At 37.0% G+C, this 17,567-nt stretch overlaps 2 protein-coding genes across 3 annotated transcripts; one reads left to right on the top strand and one right to left on the bottom strand.

Moving 5' to 3' along the window:
* Window positions 1-2,925: 2,925 nt before the first annotated feature.
* LOC107599278 (CD48 antigen-like) lies at window positions 2,926-5,482 on the bottom strand (the record flags this gene model as incomplete). Its single annotated transcript, XM_016290824.1, has 5 exons — window positions 2,926-2,994; window positions 3,135-3,175; window positions 3,570-3,883; window positions 4,455-4,706; window positions 5,167-5,482. Coding segments are annotated over 3 exons (573 nt in total), but the record flags the coding sequence as incomplete, so codon positions are not given.
* A 1,450-nt stretch (window positions 5,483-6,932) lies between these two features.
* Window positions 6,933-17,200, top strand: LOC107599251 (cactin-like). Of its 2 annotated transcripts, none has more exons than XM_016290790.1 (10): window positions 6,933-7,406; window positions 8,347-8,890; window positions 9,014-9,109; window positions 10,305-10,450; window positions 10,957-11,119; window positions 11,263-11,377; window positions 12,260-12,452; window positions 12,544-12,666; window positions 13,621-13,967; window positions 16,389-17,200. In XM_016290790.1, exons 1-10 carry the CDS (start codon window positions 7,156-7,158, stop codon window positions 16,877-16,879), a joined length of 2,469 nt encoding a protein of 822 aa, XP_016146276.1. In that variant the 5' UTR covers window positions 6,933-7,155; the 3' UTR covers window positions 16,880-17,200. The 2 variants fall into 2 exon arrangements, with proteins under 2 accessions (XP_016146276.1, XP_016146275.1); XM_016290789.1 differs by having other exon boundaries at window positions 6,934-7,406; window positions 13,618-13,967.
* The last annotated feature ends 367 nt before the right edge of the window (window positions 17,201-17,567 follow it).

Below are 17,567 nucleotides of genomic sequence, written 5' to 3' on the forward strand. Positions count from 1 at the left end.
TTGACCCCCCCCCCCCAAAAAAATCTAAGCATAAAAATATTAATACTGACAAATCTAATAATTGAATCTGCAATTAGGGAAAGTGGAGAGGGAAAGTGGAATCCAGTCTGGGAATGAGCAGGAACAGTTGATTTGCATGGCAGACATGGAGATCCAGATTTTTTGTTTGTTTGTTTGTTCATCGTTTTTAATATTCAACAGGCAAAGTTCTTCTGTATCTAAATGCAAAAATTTTCATAATTGTTTGAATAAAACAGACTACTGGGGAAAAAAATATAAATTTTCATCTTGTGACCATCTTGTGATTATTTTAACAAAAGCAACAATAATAAAATAATTGTAATAATAATAACTATATATATATATAGGTCAGTGGCCCTTGGCTTGGTATTGTTGGCAGAATTCGGCCCTCGGCGAAAACTAATTGAGGAACCCTGCTTTATACAAACCACATTATAGATAGCACTAGAAAATAACCAAACATTGAAACAGACTTTCAGTTTTTTTCAGATTTGAGTTTATTACCTGTGTTCAGTGGTGTGCATGAGGTGGGGGGCTCAAGTTGACGCTAAAGTGCCCTTTAGGTCTGATCTACGTCCCCCCCAGAGCACAATTTCTACCGAGGGGACACCCCCAAACCAACTTAAGCACGCAAATAATAAAAGTGTTTACTGCTTCATCTTAACAACAAAAGTCTTTATAACAAGTCAGATATCAAATGTTTCTTTGAGAAACAGCTCCTGCATATAGATGAGACTAGAAACTATGAAAAATTAAACCAATCACAGAAAACATCCCAGCACCCAACAATAAACACAGACTGGACAAATACAACATGTACAAGCATTCTGTGAAAAGAACTGGTTATACTAGTAAAAAAGCACAGATGGGATTCACTTTTAAGGGTTCACACCAATGGCCCTATGTTCATCTAGTTAGCGAGCCCCTGCTGATAGATGACGTAACTACACAAACACTATCTGACTTTTTTTTTTTTATCAGCTGAAGGCCATTCGAAGAAACTAGTGAACAAGGTAGTAAAGATGGCATGAATTCTTCAGTTTATCACAGAGCTCATAAGAGAACAAGTTTATTGTAAAGTATTATAAATGGCAGACATGGAGATCCAGATTTTTTGTTTGTTCATTTGTTCATCGTTTTTAATATTCAACAGGCAAAGTTCTTCTGTATCTAAATGCAAAAATTTTCATAATTGTTTGAATAAAACAGACTACTGGGGAAAAAAATATAAATTTTCATCTTGTGACCATCTTGTGATTATTTTAACAAAAGCAACAATAATAAAATAATTGTAATAATAATAACTATATATATATATAGGTCAGTGGCCCTTGGCTTGGTATTGTTGGCAGAATTCGGCCCTCGGCGAAAACTAATTGAGGAACCCTGCTTTATACAAACCACATTATAGATAGCACTAGAAAATAACCAAACATTGAAACAGACTTTCAGTTTTTTTCAGATTTGAGTTTATTACCTGTGTTCAGTGGTGTGCATGAGGTGGGGGGCTCAAGTTGACGCTAAAGTGCCCTTTAGGTCTGATCTACGTCCCCCCCAGAGCACAATTTCTACCGAGGGGACACCCCCAAACCAACTTAAGCACGCAAATAATAAAAGTGTTTACTGCTTCATCTTAACAACAAAAGTCTTTATAACAAGTCAGATATCAAATGTTTCTTTGAGAAACAGCTCCTGCATATAGATGAGACTAGAAACTATGAAAAATTAAACCAATCACAGAAAACATCCCAGCACCCAACAATAAACACAGACTGGACAAATACAACATGTACAAGCATTCTGTGAAAAGAACTGGTTATACTAGTAAAAAAGCACAGATGGGATTCACTTTTAAGGGTTCACACCAATGGCCCTATGTTCATCTAGTTAGCGAGCCCCTGCTGATAGATGACGTAACTACACAAACACTATCTGACTTTTTTTTTTTAATCAGCTGAAGGCCATTCGAAGAAACTAGTGAACAAGGTAGTAAAGATGGCATGAATTCTTCAGTTTATCACAGAGCTCATAAGAGAACAAGTTTATTGTAAAGTATTATAAAATATAACCTGTACTTATACAGGGGAGAGTTTTTTTAATACTACATTTAAAATGGTCTTGTTCAAGAAAATCCTGGCCAAGAAAGGAAAATTCAAATAGCATAAAAACACAATGTGCATGACTACATTACAAAAGCATTCTGCAATAACTGACTGAAGAGAGCCTGTAAATTTCCAACAAGAGTCATTAATTCAGCTAGTTAGATTTAGAGTTGAAGCTCCATTTGTGAGTCCAGTTAATCATCAAAGTGTTTTTAACTCAGTTCAGTCTGAGCTTCAGCAGTCATGATGAGCAGATGAAGGTATTACCAGAGGCGGACAGTAACTAAGTACATTTACTTGAGTACTGTACTTAAGTACACTTTTTGAGTATCTGTACTTTACTTGAGTATTATTTTTTCTGGGAACTTATGACTTTAACTTCACTACATTTGAAAGACAAATAGTGTACTTTTCACTCCACTACATTTCTATCAAGATCCTCGAAGTAGAAAGTCGTAAGTAGCAGCTTTGAAAGTCAGTGGGTGATTTTTTTCTTCCCTAAAACGTGACTTTCTTTTTTTCAGACAGTTTTATCAGTAATCACTCTTGGGGCTACATGAAGTGATTTCCCAGCATTTTTTTAACACTGACCAGTTGCAAATGTGATATTTATTTACAACAATTCAATAATAAGAAGTTAATATTGTGGTATATATTAGACACAATATTGTCTGATTTTGCTAAATTGTGTACGTGAAAATATTACCTATAAAGCCACAGAAGAACTGTTGTGCATCTCCTAATAAAACACAAAAGGTGTTGGACTTGAAGCAGCACTGCACAGACCGTTCTGTGTGTTACAGTATTACTGTCCTACTGTACGGTAGGTGACGGTGGTCCATGTATCTCCTGTCATCTTCTGGGTCAGAGTCTGAAAAGAAATAAAACAAACCGTCACAGAATGTCATGTAAATAGTAAATATCCACAGTAAATATTCAGTACTGAGTTTGACCTGACATTTATTATCTGACGTCTGCAGGAATAGAGATGAACAGTCATTTGAATCTCACCTCAACATCATCGTAGTCTGTATCTTTAGCCTGTGTGTCACCTGAGAGGTCAGAATGTAGGTTTAGTGCACAGAGTACAGGTTGTGTGGAAACATGTTTGTTTGCATTTGATTTCTGTCAGACTTAAGTGATTTTTTTTTCAGATTTTTAAAAAATCTCTTTCGAAACAATTGCAAGGAGTCTTTATGTTTTGCTCAGAAGGACAATGAGACAAAACTAGACAAATGATGTATCTGGGTTTAATATCCCATTGACCAATCAGATTTTAGACTGTGTTACATTACCGTGTGTGTTGTTTTTCAATATAAACCTTGTAGCTAATTTTACCCCACATTCATTTTCATATTCCAAAATACTAAAGTACTAAAGAAAGTGCTAAAGAAACTGTTTCAGGTAGAAATATGAGTTTTTCCAGTATTTATGAGATGGTCATACCTTTTTTATTTTTGCAGTAACAGTAAAGAATCAAACCAGCAAATACTATCACTCCCACAACACCAAACACAATAATCAGCCCAGTCATGTAAGATGAACCGTAGGAGTTTGTCGTCATTTGTGTTATTTCATTCTCTGGAAAGTAAAATATGAAGAACTGCAATAATCAGTCTATTCATATTTAAGTTTAGTCATATAACAATTATCGTTGTAAAAAATCATTAGAGAAAATGCAGCTTGCAGTGTGTAAACTAAGAGCAGAGATTTGAGTTGTGAGATAAAGACTAGCTATTGATCTTGAAACAGATATTAACCTTCACAGAGCTGTGTGATGTTTATTCTGTCTTCTTTCCAGCTGACAGGGTTGCTATGGTTACAGATGATGGACTCTTCACACTGCAGAACAGGATGAGAGTGTTGATCTGTGATGTCACTTCCTCTCGTGGGCAGCTGCCATATACAAAAGTGGAGCTGAGTGTGAAGTCATGACTTCTACATGTAAAACTGACAGTGCAGGAATCACTAGATCCGCTTGAGTTCACAGTCAGGACAGGAGTCTCCACAGCATCTGAAACACACATTTAAACCAAAATCAGAAACACATTCACAGTTTCACAGCCCACACTCTTAAAAATAAAGGTGCTTCAAAAGGTTCTTCAAGCGATGCCATAGAAGAACCATTTTTGGTTCCACAAAGAAGGTTCTTCTATGGCATCGTGAAGCACCTTTATTTTTAAGAGTGCAGTGATTTAAAAAAAAATGTATAAACATTTATTTTGTTAAATAAAGACAACAGAGATGCTGTCTACTGTACATTAAAATCTAAACACAATGCAAAGTATAAACATGATCCAAAAAGATTTCTTTAACCATGTTATTATTAACCTTCACAGAGCTGTGTGATGTTTATTCTGTCTTCTTTCCAGCTGACAGGGTTGCTATGGTTACAGATGATGGATTTCATACTGCAGAACAGGATGAGAGTGTTGATCTGTGATGTCACTTCCTCTCGTGGGCAGCTGCCATATACAAAAGTGGAGCTGAGTGTGAAGTCATGACCTCTACATGTAAAACTGACAGTGCAGGAATCACTAGATCCGCTTGAGTTCACAGTCAGGACAGGAGTCTCCACAGCATCTGAAACACACATTTAAACCAAAATCAGAAACACATTCACAGTTTCACAGCCCACACTCTTAAAAATAAAGGTGCTTCAAAAGGTTCTTCAAGCGATGCCATAGAAGAACCATTTTTGGTTCCACAAAGAAGGTTCTTCTATGGCATCGTGAAGCACCTTTATTTTTAAGAGTGCAGTGATTTAAAAAAAAATGTATAAACATTTATTTTGTTAAATAAAGACAACAGAGATGCTGTCTACTGTACATTAAAATCTAAACACAATGCAAAGTATAAACATGATCCAAAAAGATTTCTTTAACCATGTTATTTATCTGCATTCTCTATGTGAAAGGTTAAAATCGACAAAAAAAGTGCCACAAGCTGGTTTAAATATAAAAGTGAAAAATGTAACAAACTACTCCAATGAATTGTCTGTTATGCAGGAACACATGAAATCACACAAAGAAATGAGACTCACCTATAACAGATACTCTGTATGTAACAATATTGCTGTCTGATACTGCAGCTGCTACTGCTGTGTAGAGTCCACTGTCTGTCTTCTGCATGTTCTTCAGAGTCAGAGAGAAGGTTTTATTATTGAAATCTACTCTGTCCTTGTGGGAAGAGTAACGTTTTTCTTTTTTAGATTCACTTGTATATTTAACTATATTCTCTGATTTATTTTTTTTCCAGGATAAATCATCAAACTCTGGTAGTTCTTGTGTCTGTATATCCAGCTGAACAGAATCTCCCGTCTGCACAAACACAGAGATCTCAGCACTGAACCCTGAGGAGAGAGAAACACACAGTTCAGAACATTTTACACCTCCATCTCACCCCTTGTCACACTATATACACCTATTTGGATAAATAAATAAACCACAATGAGTTCATAAGCAATCAAATTATTTTTCCCTTACATAATTATATTATGGGGAAGAGTAACGTTTTTCTTTTTTAGATTGACTTGTATATTTAACTATATTATCTGATTGATCTTTTTTCCAGGTTAAATCGTCAAACTCTGGTAGTTCTTGTGTCTGTATATCCAGCTGAACAGAATCTCCCATCTGCACAAACACAGAGATCTCAGCACTGAACCCTGAGGAGAGAGAAACACACAGTTCAGAACATTTTACACCTCCATCTCACCCCTTGTCACACTATATACACCTATTTGGATAAATAAATAAACCACAATGAGTTCATAAGCAATCAAATTATTTTTCCCTTACATAATTATATTATGTCATCTCTCACATTAACATTGTCATTCAGTTCATTATTTTTATAGTCAATATATTAACACATATAGAAATACATGGAGGTATGTAGTCTCTCTAGACCACGAGACAAGGAATCAATGCATGGATATAAAATATATGTTTCTGTGATATGTGGTTCATAATATATAACAAAAATAACTAATAATGAAAAATAAAATAGCCTTAATGAGATGTTGAACTACGGCAAACTAAATGTAATTGCTTTTTACAAGCATCATCATACATAAAGCACTAGAAAATGACAAAACATAGTATTAGAAACTTTAATTATTGTACACACATTCATTAATTGAGTTTATTACCTGTGTTTGAGATAAGGAGAAGGATGAAGGATGCAAACAGATGCTCTACTGCCATCGTAGCAAACATCAAGCTGGCTGATGTTGTATTCTTCAAACAGGAAGTTGGATATGTGTGCAGTGACACTCGAGGAGCCTCTTTATAACTCTCCCACCACAAACAGATCCGTTACTAATCAACTACTAAATACCAAATAACAAGTCAGAAAACACAACGACAAATCCGACAAACCGGAAGAGGTAGGTATAGTTTGAGACAGCGCCATTGGTTTGGGATTACTCACCGCTGATTGGACGAGACATCTGTCAATCAACGTATACAGAGAAGAACCAGCCGAAGAACAGCAGAGTCGTGGTAGAAAGTTCAGAGATGGTATTAAAGTAGCTCAGTTTAAATGTATTGTATGAATTGCCCTTGCTATGGAATAAAAAATTAGTATAATAATAATTGTGTTTTCTGACTTGTTATAATGTTTTCTGAATTGTTGTTGTGCTTTCTGAATTGTTATTTAGTTTTTTAGACTTGCATTTGCGTTTGTAATTTGTTATTTTGTTTTCAGAATTGTGATTTGTTTAGCACTTCTCGGTCACCGTAGAAAAGGGAATAGATAACCGAGCTGATCCACACTCCGGAGCCGAAGGGGGCGGAAATGCACCAATAAGCTGGATGCCAAGAGAAGAAGCAGCCCTTTATACCGCCTGCTAGAAATTATACGAATATTTGTGTAAAGCTCGGTTACTAATCAAACAGAGCATTTTCTCAATATAAAGTATTATCGTTTCAGCCTAAGGATTATCACAGAATTTATTTGAGAGACATTGTTGTTACAAACATTGTAAACTACATATTTACGCGACGCGGCGCCGTCAGGACCTGAAAACATGGAATCGAAGAAGCATCGTAGGAGCCGATCGCGGTCCCGCTCTGGAGAAAGATCCCGTAGACATGTCCGCTCGCCCGAGGAAGGCTCCCGCAGACGAGGGCGGTCTGACAGCGGAGGCTCCAGGAGCAGCGGAGATTGTGCAGGCCCGAGCCGACACCGAGGGGGAGAGTCCGGCGACTCCAGCGACTCTGACCGCGATCACAGAGACAGAAGAGCACGATCACACGCTAGATCGAAAGACGGAGACAGGTACTGAAAACCAAACAATCCTGTAGGTATGTCAGTTTTTATAATAGGAGGGGTTCCGTGGAAAAGTTTAGAGAAAAACAGTGACAAAAGTATGTATGATTGAATAAATAAATAAATAAGATTGAAATGAACGAATAATTAGTTAAATACAAATATTCAAAATAATATTAAAATAGCCAAGTAAACAAACAAATCAACAATACATTTAGCAGTGCTATAGTGACAAGAAACAAACAAACAAAAAAAATCGAAAGGTTTTTATATTAAAGGGATCATATGGTGCGATTTCAAGTTTTCGTTTCTCTTTGGGGTGTTACAAGCTGATTGTGCATAGATAAGATCCCTGAAGTCGCAAAGACTAAAGTCTCAAAACCAAAGAGATATTCTTTATCAAAGTTAAGACAACGCCACGCCCCCCTAAAACGGCTCGTTCTAACACGCCCCCACATATCTACCTCACTATGTGGAAATATTTGCATAATGCGCCCAAATGTGCACGCAAAGAAAGAAGGCGTGGTTTCAGTAACCGCAGTTAGTGTTGAAGCAGCATGTCAGGGAGACGCTGTGTGTTTCTAGGCGAAAGCAAAAGCACTTTATTTGGCCTTCCGAAAGTAGATGCATTTAGGAATCTTTAAGATTACTTACAACAGAACAGCAATGCATTTTATGGACGACCGTTTCGTGAACCTAGGAGAGGAGGTAATTCTGACTTTGCTATGACAATCTGGCGCTTCTGAATCAACGACTGTAAGTATGTCTTGTTACTAGTTTAAGTATTTGCTATTGACTGTGCAAATGCGGAGTTTTGGTGCCCAAATGTTATATAGTACTTTTAAGACGATGCCATGACAGACATTACGATGTTGAGCCGGCATCGTGATTCCCACCCAACACTGAAAGATTGTAAACACAACTTTTTTTCATTTCTTTATTGTCTAAGCTCTTCAGGTGATAATCACAATAATCTGAAGAAACATAAGACGAAGAAGAAACACAAGGATGAAAAGAGCAGCAGGAGGAGGAGTTCCAGCTCAGAGTCCAGCGTGGAGCGAAACCGAGCCAGAGATGGCAGGAGCAGCGAGAGAGAGCGGAGGAGACGACAGAGCAGGAGCCTCAGCCGGGAGAGACCGAGGGAGAACGACCAAGAGGGAAGGAGGAGAAAGAGCAAAGAGAGGGATCGAGACCGACGTAGACGCTCTGAATCCAGATCCTCGAGTTCCTCGAGCTCCTCCGCTGATTCTGATCAGGGAGAGAAGACGACACAGGGAACCTCCTCCGCCAAAGAAGACAAGAAGAAACAGAGGGATATGATGAAGGCGCTGGAGACCCCGGAGGAGAAGAGAGCCAGACGTCTGGCCAAGAAAGAGGCCAAAGAGAGGAAGAAGAGGGAGAAGATGGGCTGGAGTGAAGAGTACATGGGCTACACCAACGCCGACAACCCGTTTGGAGATAACAACCTGCTCGGCACATTCAAATGGCAGAAGGTCAGAGAGATGTTTCAGATAGCAGAGTTCAAATGTGTGTTGATGTTGCATCGCAAAGTCCGGTTAGGACTCGTGTTAACAGAAATAAACTTCACTTACTGTGTGTGTTTGTGTGTTTCTCAGGCTCTGGAGAAGAAAGGCATCGGGCATTTGTCAGAAACAAATCTGAAGGAGAGAAATAAACATATCCAGCAGGAAAACCGCAGGGAACTACAAAAGGTACCAAACATTTTTGAATAATGGGGAGCCGGGGGGTTTGGAATTGAATTAAGAATTACTACAGAAAAGATAATATACACTTAAAGATTCAAAAACATGATATATATAGTTGGAATTTTTTTTTGACAAGTTTATAATTTCTAAAATCAGTTTCAAAATAATTAATGAAGTGTTAATGACTAGTGAAACAAATTTGAAATATTATTTTTGTTTACAGTGCTCCTGTAGTTTACCTTTTTTTTTCTTCTTTTTTTTATGTATCAAGTATTTTTAGTTAACCTGACAGGAGGCACCATAATCTAAAGTGATAATATTTTTAAATAGTTTTAATAGTCATTAGTATTTATGAACACTGAAACATTATAGAATGGGGAATTTGTAAGAGGATTTTGATTTTGGAGTTGAATTAAGAATTACTACAGAAAAAATAATATACACTTAAAGATTCAAAAACATGATATATAGTTGAAAAACTTGTTTTTTTGGTTATGTATCAAGTTTATAATTTCTAAAATCAGCTTTAAAAAAAAAAAAAAACTTAAAAATGTTGTTAATTAAGTTTTAATGACTAGTGAAACAAATTTGAAATATTATTATTTTGTTTACAGTGCTCCTGTAGTTTAACTTATTTTTTATTTTTTTTATAAATGTGTCAAGTATTTTTAGTTAACCTGACAGGAGGCACCATAAACGAAAGTGATAATATTTTTAAATAGTTTTACATTATAAACCTAATTAAACATTATAGAATGGGGAATTTTTAAGAGGATTTTGATTTTGGAATTTAATTAAGAATTACTACAGAATTCAGAAAAATGATGTATACTTGATAAATTACAAAAAAGTTTTTCAAGTATCTTTAGTTAACAGGAGGCACCATAACGTAATAAATGATAATATTTTAAAATAATTTCATTAGTCATTAGCAAACATACAAAGATAAGGTCAGTAGTTCATTATCTTAAAAATTATATCACAGAATATGAATAAAATTTTGACATTTATAATATATATATATATATATATATATAAAAACGTATAATCATATATAATATTGATTACTTTCTCACAAAAAGAAATACTGCATTTTTGTAATATTTAAAATATTTTTAATGTCTAAATGCTGCAACCATATTGCATTTGGGAAGTGAAATAAAAATGAACTGAATTAAAGGTGTGGGTTTTGTGCGTTCAGGTGAAGCAGCTGCGTCTGGAGCGAGAGCGGGAGAAGTCCATGCGCGAGCAGGAGCTGGAGATGCTGCAGAGAGAGAAAGAGGCCGAACATTTCAAAACATGGGCGGAACAGGAGGACAACTTTCACCTGCAGCAGGCCAAACTGAGGTCACGCTCTTCAGACGTGTAGTGTTTTTATACATACAGTGGGTACGGAAAGTATTCAGACCCTCTTAAATTTGCTCTGACATGCACTGTGAGCTGTAAGGTCTTATATAGACAGGTGTGTGGCTTTCCTAATCAAGTCCAATCAGTATAATCAAACACAGCTGGACTCAAATGAAGGTGTAGAACCATCTCAAGGATGATCAGAAGAAATGGACAGCACCTGAGTTAAATATATGAGTGTCACAGCAAAGAGTCTGAATACTTAGGACAATGTGATATTTCAGTTTTTCTTTTTTAATAAATCTACAAAAATGTCAACAATTCTGTGTTTTGCTGTCAATATGGGGTGCTGTGTGTACATTAATGAGGAAAAAAAATTAACTTAAATGATTTTAGCAAATGGCTGCAATATAACAAATAGTGAAAAATTTAAGGGGGTCTGAATACTTTCCGTACCCACTGTACATGTGTGAACCGACCATTTGTAACGTGTTTCTGCGATGTAGGTCTAAGATCCGTATCCGTGACGGCCGAGCGAAGCCCATCGACCTGCTGGCTAAATACATCAGCGCTGAAGACGATGATCTGTCGGTGGAGATGCATGAACCGTACACCTTCCTCAACGGACTCACCGCCACAGACATGGACGACCTGCTGGAGGACATCAAGGTGTGTGATGAGAGAGAGCTCAAAAATCATTTGAACACTTTTTACACAAAGTACAATTAAAATGTAAAGTAACAATATTTCTTACATGGGTTCTGTGATGGTTTTGTGTTTTAGTGTGTTTTAACAGCTGTTACTGGCTGCAGGTGTACATGGAGCTGGAACAGGGCAAGAACGTGGATTTCTGGAGGGACATGACCACCATTACTGAAGACGAGATCAGCAAACTGCGCAAACTAGAGGCGTCAGGCAGAGGACCAGGTGATGTGATGACCTGCACGATTACATTTACTCCCTGGATAGTTTACAGTTGAATCATTTCATATGAAATGTTTTGTAAAATAAATGTTTACTCAATTTCAGTCATTTCAAGTTATGCTATCATTGAATTATAATTATAATCTTTCAAGATTATACATACAGTGTTGTTAAAAAATTTGGGAGTCAGTTTTTTTTTTTTTTTTTTTTTTTAAGAAATTAAATTTTTTTTTTGAAAGAATGGATGCCTTAAATTGCTTAAAGATGTTACAAAAGATTTCAAATAAATGTTATTTTGAAATTTCTATTTATCAAAGGATACTGAAAAAAAACGTATCCTGGTTTCCACAAAAAATATTAAGCTGAACAACTGTTTTAAACAATGCTAATCATAAGAAATATTTATTGAGCATCAAATCAGCATATTAGAATGATTTCTGAAAAATCATGTGTCACTGAAGACTGGAGTAATGATGCTGAAAATTCAGTTTTGCATCACAGGAATAAATCACATTTTACAATATATTCAAAGAGAAAACAGTTATTTTAAATAGTAATAATATTTCACAATATTACTGGTTTTACTGTATTTTTGATCAAATAAATGCATCCTTGATTAGCAAAAGAGACTTTTAAATGGTGGTGTATATTTTTACTAATGTATTATAGTTTTTTTTATTATTATTATTACAGTTTTTAATATATTGGCCACTAGTTAGTTAATAAACTAATTTAAAATCTGTAAATTCATGAAACAAATTCTGTGAAAACATTATAGGGGATATATGAATATTATGCAACCCTATAATGCATTGTAATTTAGTTGATTTAAAGAAAGTCCATTGCACAACCCCTCATTCACCTCGGTTTTTGGTGTCATGTCAGGTGACCGTCGTGAGGGCATAAACACATCCGTCAGCACAGACGTGCAGAGTGTGTTTAAAGGGAAGACGTACAGTCAGCTTCAGGCTCTTTATATGAACATTGAGAATAAGATCCAGGCCGGAGGCTCCAACCTGGACGTCGGCTACTGGGAGAGTCTCCTGCAGCAGGTGCGGGTCTACATGGCACGAGCCAGGTGCGTATCAGACTAGAACTGGAACAGGGCCTCTGGGGATTTATAGAGTTCAGTGATGTCTTACCCTATGGGTCTGTGTGTGTTTGTGAAGACTGAGAGAGCGGCATCAGGACGTCCTGCGGCAGAAGCTGTATAAACTCAAGCAGGAACAGGGTGTGGAGAGTGAACCGCTTTTCCCCATCATCAAAGACGATCCCGAGAATGAGCGGCCCGTGTGAGTGATTTCACTTCTACTTGAACGTTCAGACAGAAATTTGCATTGAAATTTCCAAGATGGAAATGTAATTAACTGCTGACACAACACAGCCTGCTAAATTAAATATGCAACAGTGAGGTCATGTGACTATGTAGCATGCTACATTTTAAAAGTTTGTTGCATTTTGTATACTGTTTCACATATCATTTTATAAAATATGCATTATACAGTTTTTTTAATATGCATTATACAGTATATACTATACTACGCATTATCAATATATATACTAATATTCAAGGGATTTCATGGTGATAGAAAACCTGTAACTATTCGGGAATTTTAACATAATTTGGCCTGGAAATATCAGACATTTTAATATAATCATAATATTAATATATGATTATGATTAATAGATTTTGTTTAATATTAATACTTTTTCCCCCCAAGTTTTAAAGATTACTAAATCCAAATTTTAGATGACTAAAGTTATTCTTGAAATGCAACAAAATAATTTTCAAAAATTTTCAAATAACATCACAAACAACTGGAAAATTCTGTGAAATTAATTGCATTCCAAACATAGCCAATGTGTCATTTCTTAACATTTAGACTTCTGAATATAAAGGTCTTTAGACAAATTTAGATGGCTGATAAATGCTAAATTACACTATTTCTAAGATTGAAATTAATTGGACAACCTTAAACATGCAACTTAGTGCAGTCATGTAATGAAGTAGTTTACTACAATTGAAAATGTTAATGGTTGCATTCTGCATTTTTTTTTAAATAGCATGCATATACAATATGTACTTGTCACTAAGCATTATGCTAATATATAATATATAGAAATGTTATATAAATTACATATAATATATAAATTCTCTATAAATGATCTTATCACAAATTACTGAATAATTCAGTTAAATGAATTGCATACCCAATGACAGATTTGTCCGTTTTGTTTCCCAGTAGCCCTAGAGCGGCTGAGTCTGCAGATGAGGTGGCGGGCAGCTCTCAGCAAGGTGACGATAAAGACAAACGGACCAAGAGGCTGGATGGAGAAGAGGGTGAGCGGTCTGGAAGGAGCAGTCCTGAGGAGAGGAAGGGAGGGGAGGTGGAGGAGGGAGAGAAAGATGAAGCACCGGAGGCTGTGTTAACAGAGGAGGATCTGATCCAGCAGAGTCAGGCAGAGTACGACTCCGGCCGCTACAGTCCCACCCTCCTGCAGCCCTCAGAGTTACCGCTGGACACGCACATCATCAACGTGGAGGAGGACCTGCAGAGACTCGTGCTGGCCCGGACACAGCTGCAGGTGACCGGTGCGTATCGCTCTGCTGCTTAGAACCATAGTGAAATTACACACACCACATGCATTAAGATTTCAGTAGTAGATGTGCAGCAGGAAAAAAATGTCAGATATGAAATATGAAAAATAATGTGCACTTTCATTGTTTGAAACTTTTTATAGATATTGTATAGAAAGATGTTTTTTTTTTCTTTTACCTACTCTATTTCCTACTTTTTCTGCGTTGTTTAACAAAAAAATGGGCAATTTTTCTCTCACAATTTTCCTGCATACTGGGTGCCCAGAAAAGGCAAAATAACATGTAATTTCAACACTGGCCATAAGGAGGCACATTACATTTTTTCCTCCCTTCATTTTGTATCTCGCCCTGCTGTAAAAAAAAAAAAAAAAAGGGGATGAAAGTGCAGGAAATAGACTCAGGCACGCACTTAAATTCACCTAAAGGGCAAAAGAGTTTGTGGATGGAAAAAAATGGAAAAATTCATTTTTAACAATTTGGGGGTTACAAACAGCAGAAATACAGGAAATTGACTCGAGGCATTAAATTCAACTTTAAAAACCCATCCTTTAAAGGGGTCGAATGACGATGCTAAAAAAGAACATTATTTTGTGTATTTGGTGTAATGAAATGTGTTTGTGGTTTAAGGTTCAAAAAACACATTATTTTCCACATACTGTACATTATTGTTTCTCCTCTATGCCCCGCCTTTCTGAAACGTGTCAATTTTTACGAAGCTCATCGTTCTGAAAGCGAGGTGTGCTGTGATTGGCCAGCTACCCAGTGCATTGTGATTGGCTGAATACCTCAAGCGTGTGACGGAAATGTTACACCCCTTACCATACTGTGATGCTGTGTCCCGGAGCGACGAGACAAAATCATTAAAACCCATTATAAACGAGGCATTTGTTGCATCCAGTAGGGACATAATTACGGATTATAATGACTTATACTGTCTTTTTATGCGTTGCGTATTGCACCACGAAAACATAAAACCATGTCTACATTTGTGATCGGAGAAATGACAAACAACAAGCCCTACTCTACACTGCTCAAAACTCGTGTTTGAATCATCAGTGGCAAATTCTTTAAATATGAAAACATACTTGCAGGCTGTGAGTCAGAACACAGACATTGTAGGCTACTCTCCCAGGTTCAGGAAACAGTCCAGTGTTCTGGAACAGTGTTGTAAATACAACTTAACCACTGATTTCTAGTTGTGTCCTCTTTTGGAAGGCTAAACAAAGTAGTTTCGCTTTTGCAACGAAACACACAGCGTCTGCACAACATGGTGGCGGCAGCAACAATACGTACAGCAAGAATAAAAGTTATGCCTTCTTTCTTTGCGTAAACATTTGGGCAGCGTTATGCAAATCTTCCCACATCGTGACGTAGACATGTGGGGGCGTGTTTAAACGAGGTGTTTTAGGAGGGCGTGGACCAGTCTTAACTTTTATAAAGAATATCTCTTTGGGTTTGAGATTTTAGTCTTTGTAACTTTAGGGATCTTATGTATTCACGAACAGCTTGTAACACTCCAAAGAGAAAGGAAAACTTGAAATCGCATCATATGACCCCTTTAAGGCTTCCATTCTAATGGGCTGATGGTTACAGAAGAACATGTTTAACTTAAGATATTTTCAGGTTTCCATCCAAAGTTGTGAATTTAACTTGGAATATCCCAGAAAACATTTGCGAATGAAGCACTTTTTCCATCCCATGTACTCAAGAGAACAAAATAGTCTCTTCCTGGGAAAGTATCAATAATAAAATGGGAAAGCCATTGTGGCTCTTTTTTTCCATCATAATAAATCAGTTGCACCTCAGAGCGCCCCAACGAAATGCAATAAATGCTTTCATGTCATCTTGCGAAGCCTGATGTTTGGGAACACAATCATGTAAGACAGTTATACCAAATCAATTTATAACAGACTTTGTCTCAGGCATTTCAGAATGACTAAAACAATATTTGAGATGGTGTAGGCTACAATGTGATTGGTCCACTGGTTAGTCCAGTTATCCAGTCTCATGATCTGTTGAGGCAAAATCACATCTTCAAGGAAGTTTTTATCGTAGTTTATGCACGTCTTCTTGTTTGAATGCACATCTTGCTATTTCCATCTAGTGTTTTTATGCAACATCCCACATTCCCATAAAAATACATGGATGAAAACCAAGTTCTGAAAAAATTTGGCAAATTGAATGATGTGGACTCAACAGCCGTGGAGTTGTTACATAGACCTGTAATTATAGAAAATTAATCAACATGCCAGTTAGACAATTGGAAATGAAGAATGCAGTGATCTTGAAGTATGTGACCGTAAAGATCTTCTTTACTGTTAGGAACACAAATCGAGTTTAGCAAGAATCTACATTTGCTTTCTGTTAGGATTTACTCATGCTAATGCTAACTTTCATTGTCTTTTTCTTGAACAGGCGATGCAAATGAAAGCGCTGAAGATGCATTTGTGCGTCGCGCTAAAGAGGGCATGGGCGGCGATGAGGCCCAGTTCAGCGTTGAGATGCCTTTGACTGGAAAAATGTACCTGTGGGCCGACAAATACCGCCCGCGCAAGCCCCGCTTCTTCAACCGTGTCCACACCGGCTTCGAGTGGAACAAATACAACCAGACACATTATGACTTTGACAACCCGCCACCCAAGATCGTCCAGGGCTACAAGTTCAACATCTTCTACCCCGATCTCATCGACAAGCGCTCGACTCCGCAGTACTTCCTCGAGCCCTGTCCTGACAACAAAGACTTTGGAATGTTGCGCTTCCACGCCGGACCACCGTACGAGGATATTGCGTTTAAGATCGTGAACCGTGAATGGGAATATTCCCATCGCCATGGTTTTCGCTGCCAGTTCGCCAATGGAATCTTTCAGCTGTGGTTCCACTTTAAGCGATACCGCTACAGACGATGAAGAGGATGAGGTTGAGTTGTATTAGCAAAGTGATGATTATCAGGAATCTTCAAATGCTGTAAAATTGGTGTAAATCTAGAAAAGGTAATACAAACTCGGTTTATTGATTCCATTCGTGTCTCCCGTTAGTGGAAGAAGAGGTTTTCAATGGGATAGATTTAGTTGAAAATCCTGTTTTGTACATTTTCTGGTTTGGAGGCACTTAGCTTGCATTTGATTCCTTTTTTTAAATCGTGTTTGTTGGTTGAGCTTGAAAAAAATGCTATTCTTGTAGTATTTGTTTTTGAGATGATACATTAAAGATTGCTTGCTTATTTTTAATTGTTTATAGTAATTTCTGCACATTTTTTTTAAGACTTATTTTTGGCGTTTTATGCCTTTTATTTAGATAGGACAATAGGTCGACAGGAAGCGAAATGGGTGAGAGAGAGGGGGGTGGGATCAGGAAAGGTCCATGAGCCGGGACTCGAACTCGGGACGCCCGAAGTGCAAAGGCGCTACATGTCGGCACGCTGCCCACGAGGCCATTGGCGCTGACTGTGCTAATTTTTAAAATATTTTACGTGACATTTAATTTGTTCATTGGAAAAAGACACTTAAAAAGACATTTTACAGCATTTTAGGTACAAAGATGGTATTACAGTTAAAATGAAATTTCTGCAGTACATTCTTAAAAAAAATAAAACGC

The sequence above is a fragment of the Sinocyclocheilus grahami genome, unplaced genomic scaffold, assembly GCF_001515645.1.
Source record: "Sinocyclocheilus grahami isolate Dianchi unplaced genomic scaffold, SAMN03320097.WGS_v1.1 scaffold263.1, whole genome shotgun sequence".
Lineage (NCBI taxonomy): Eukaryota > Metazoa > Chordata > Actinopteri > Cypriniformes > Cyprinidae > Sinocyclocheilus > Sinocyclocheilus grahami.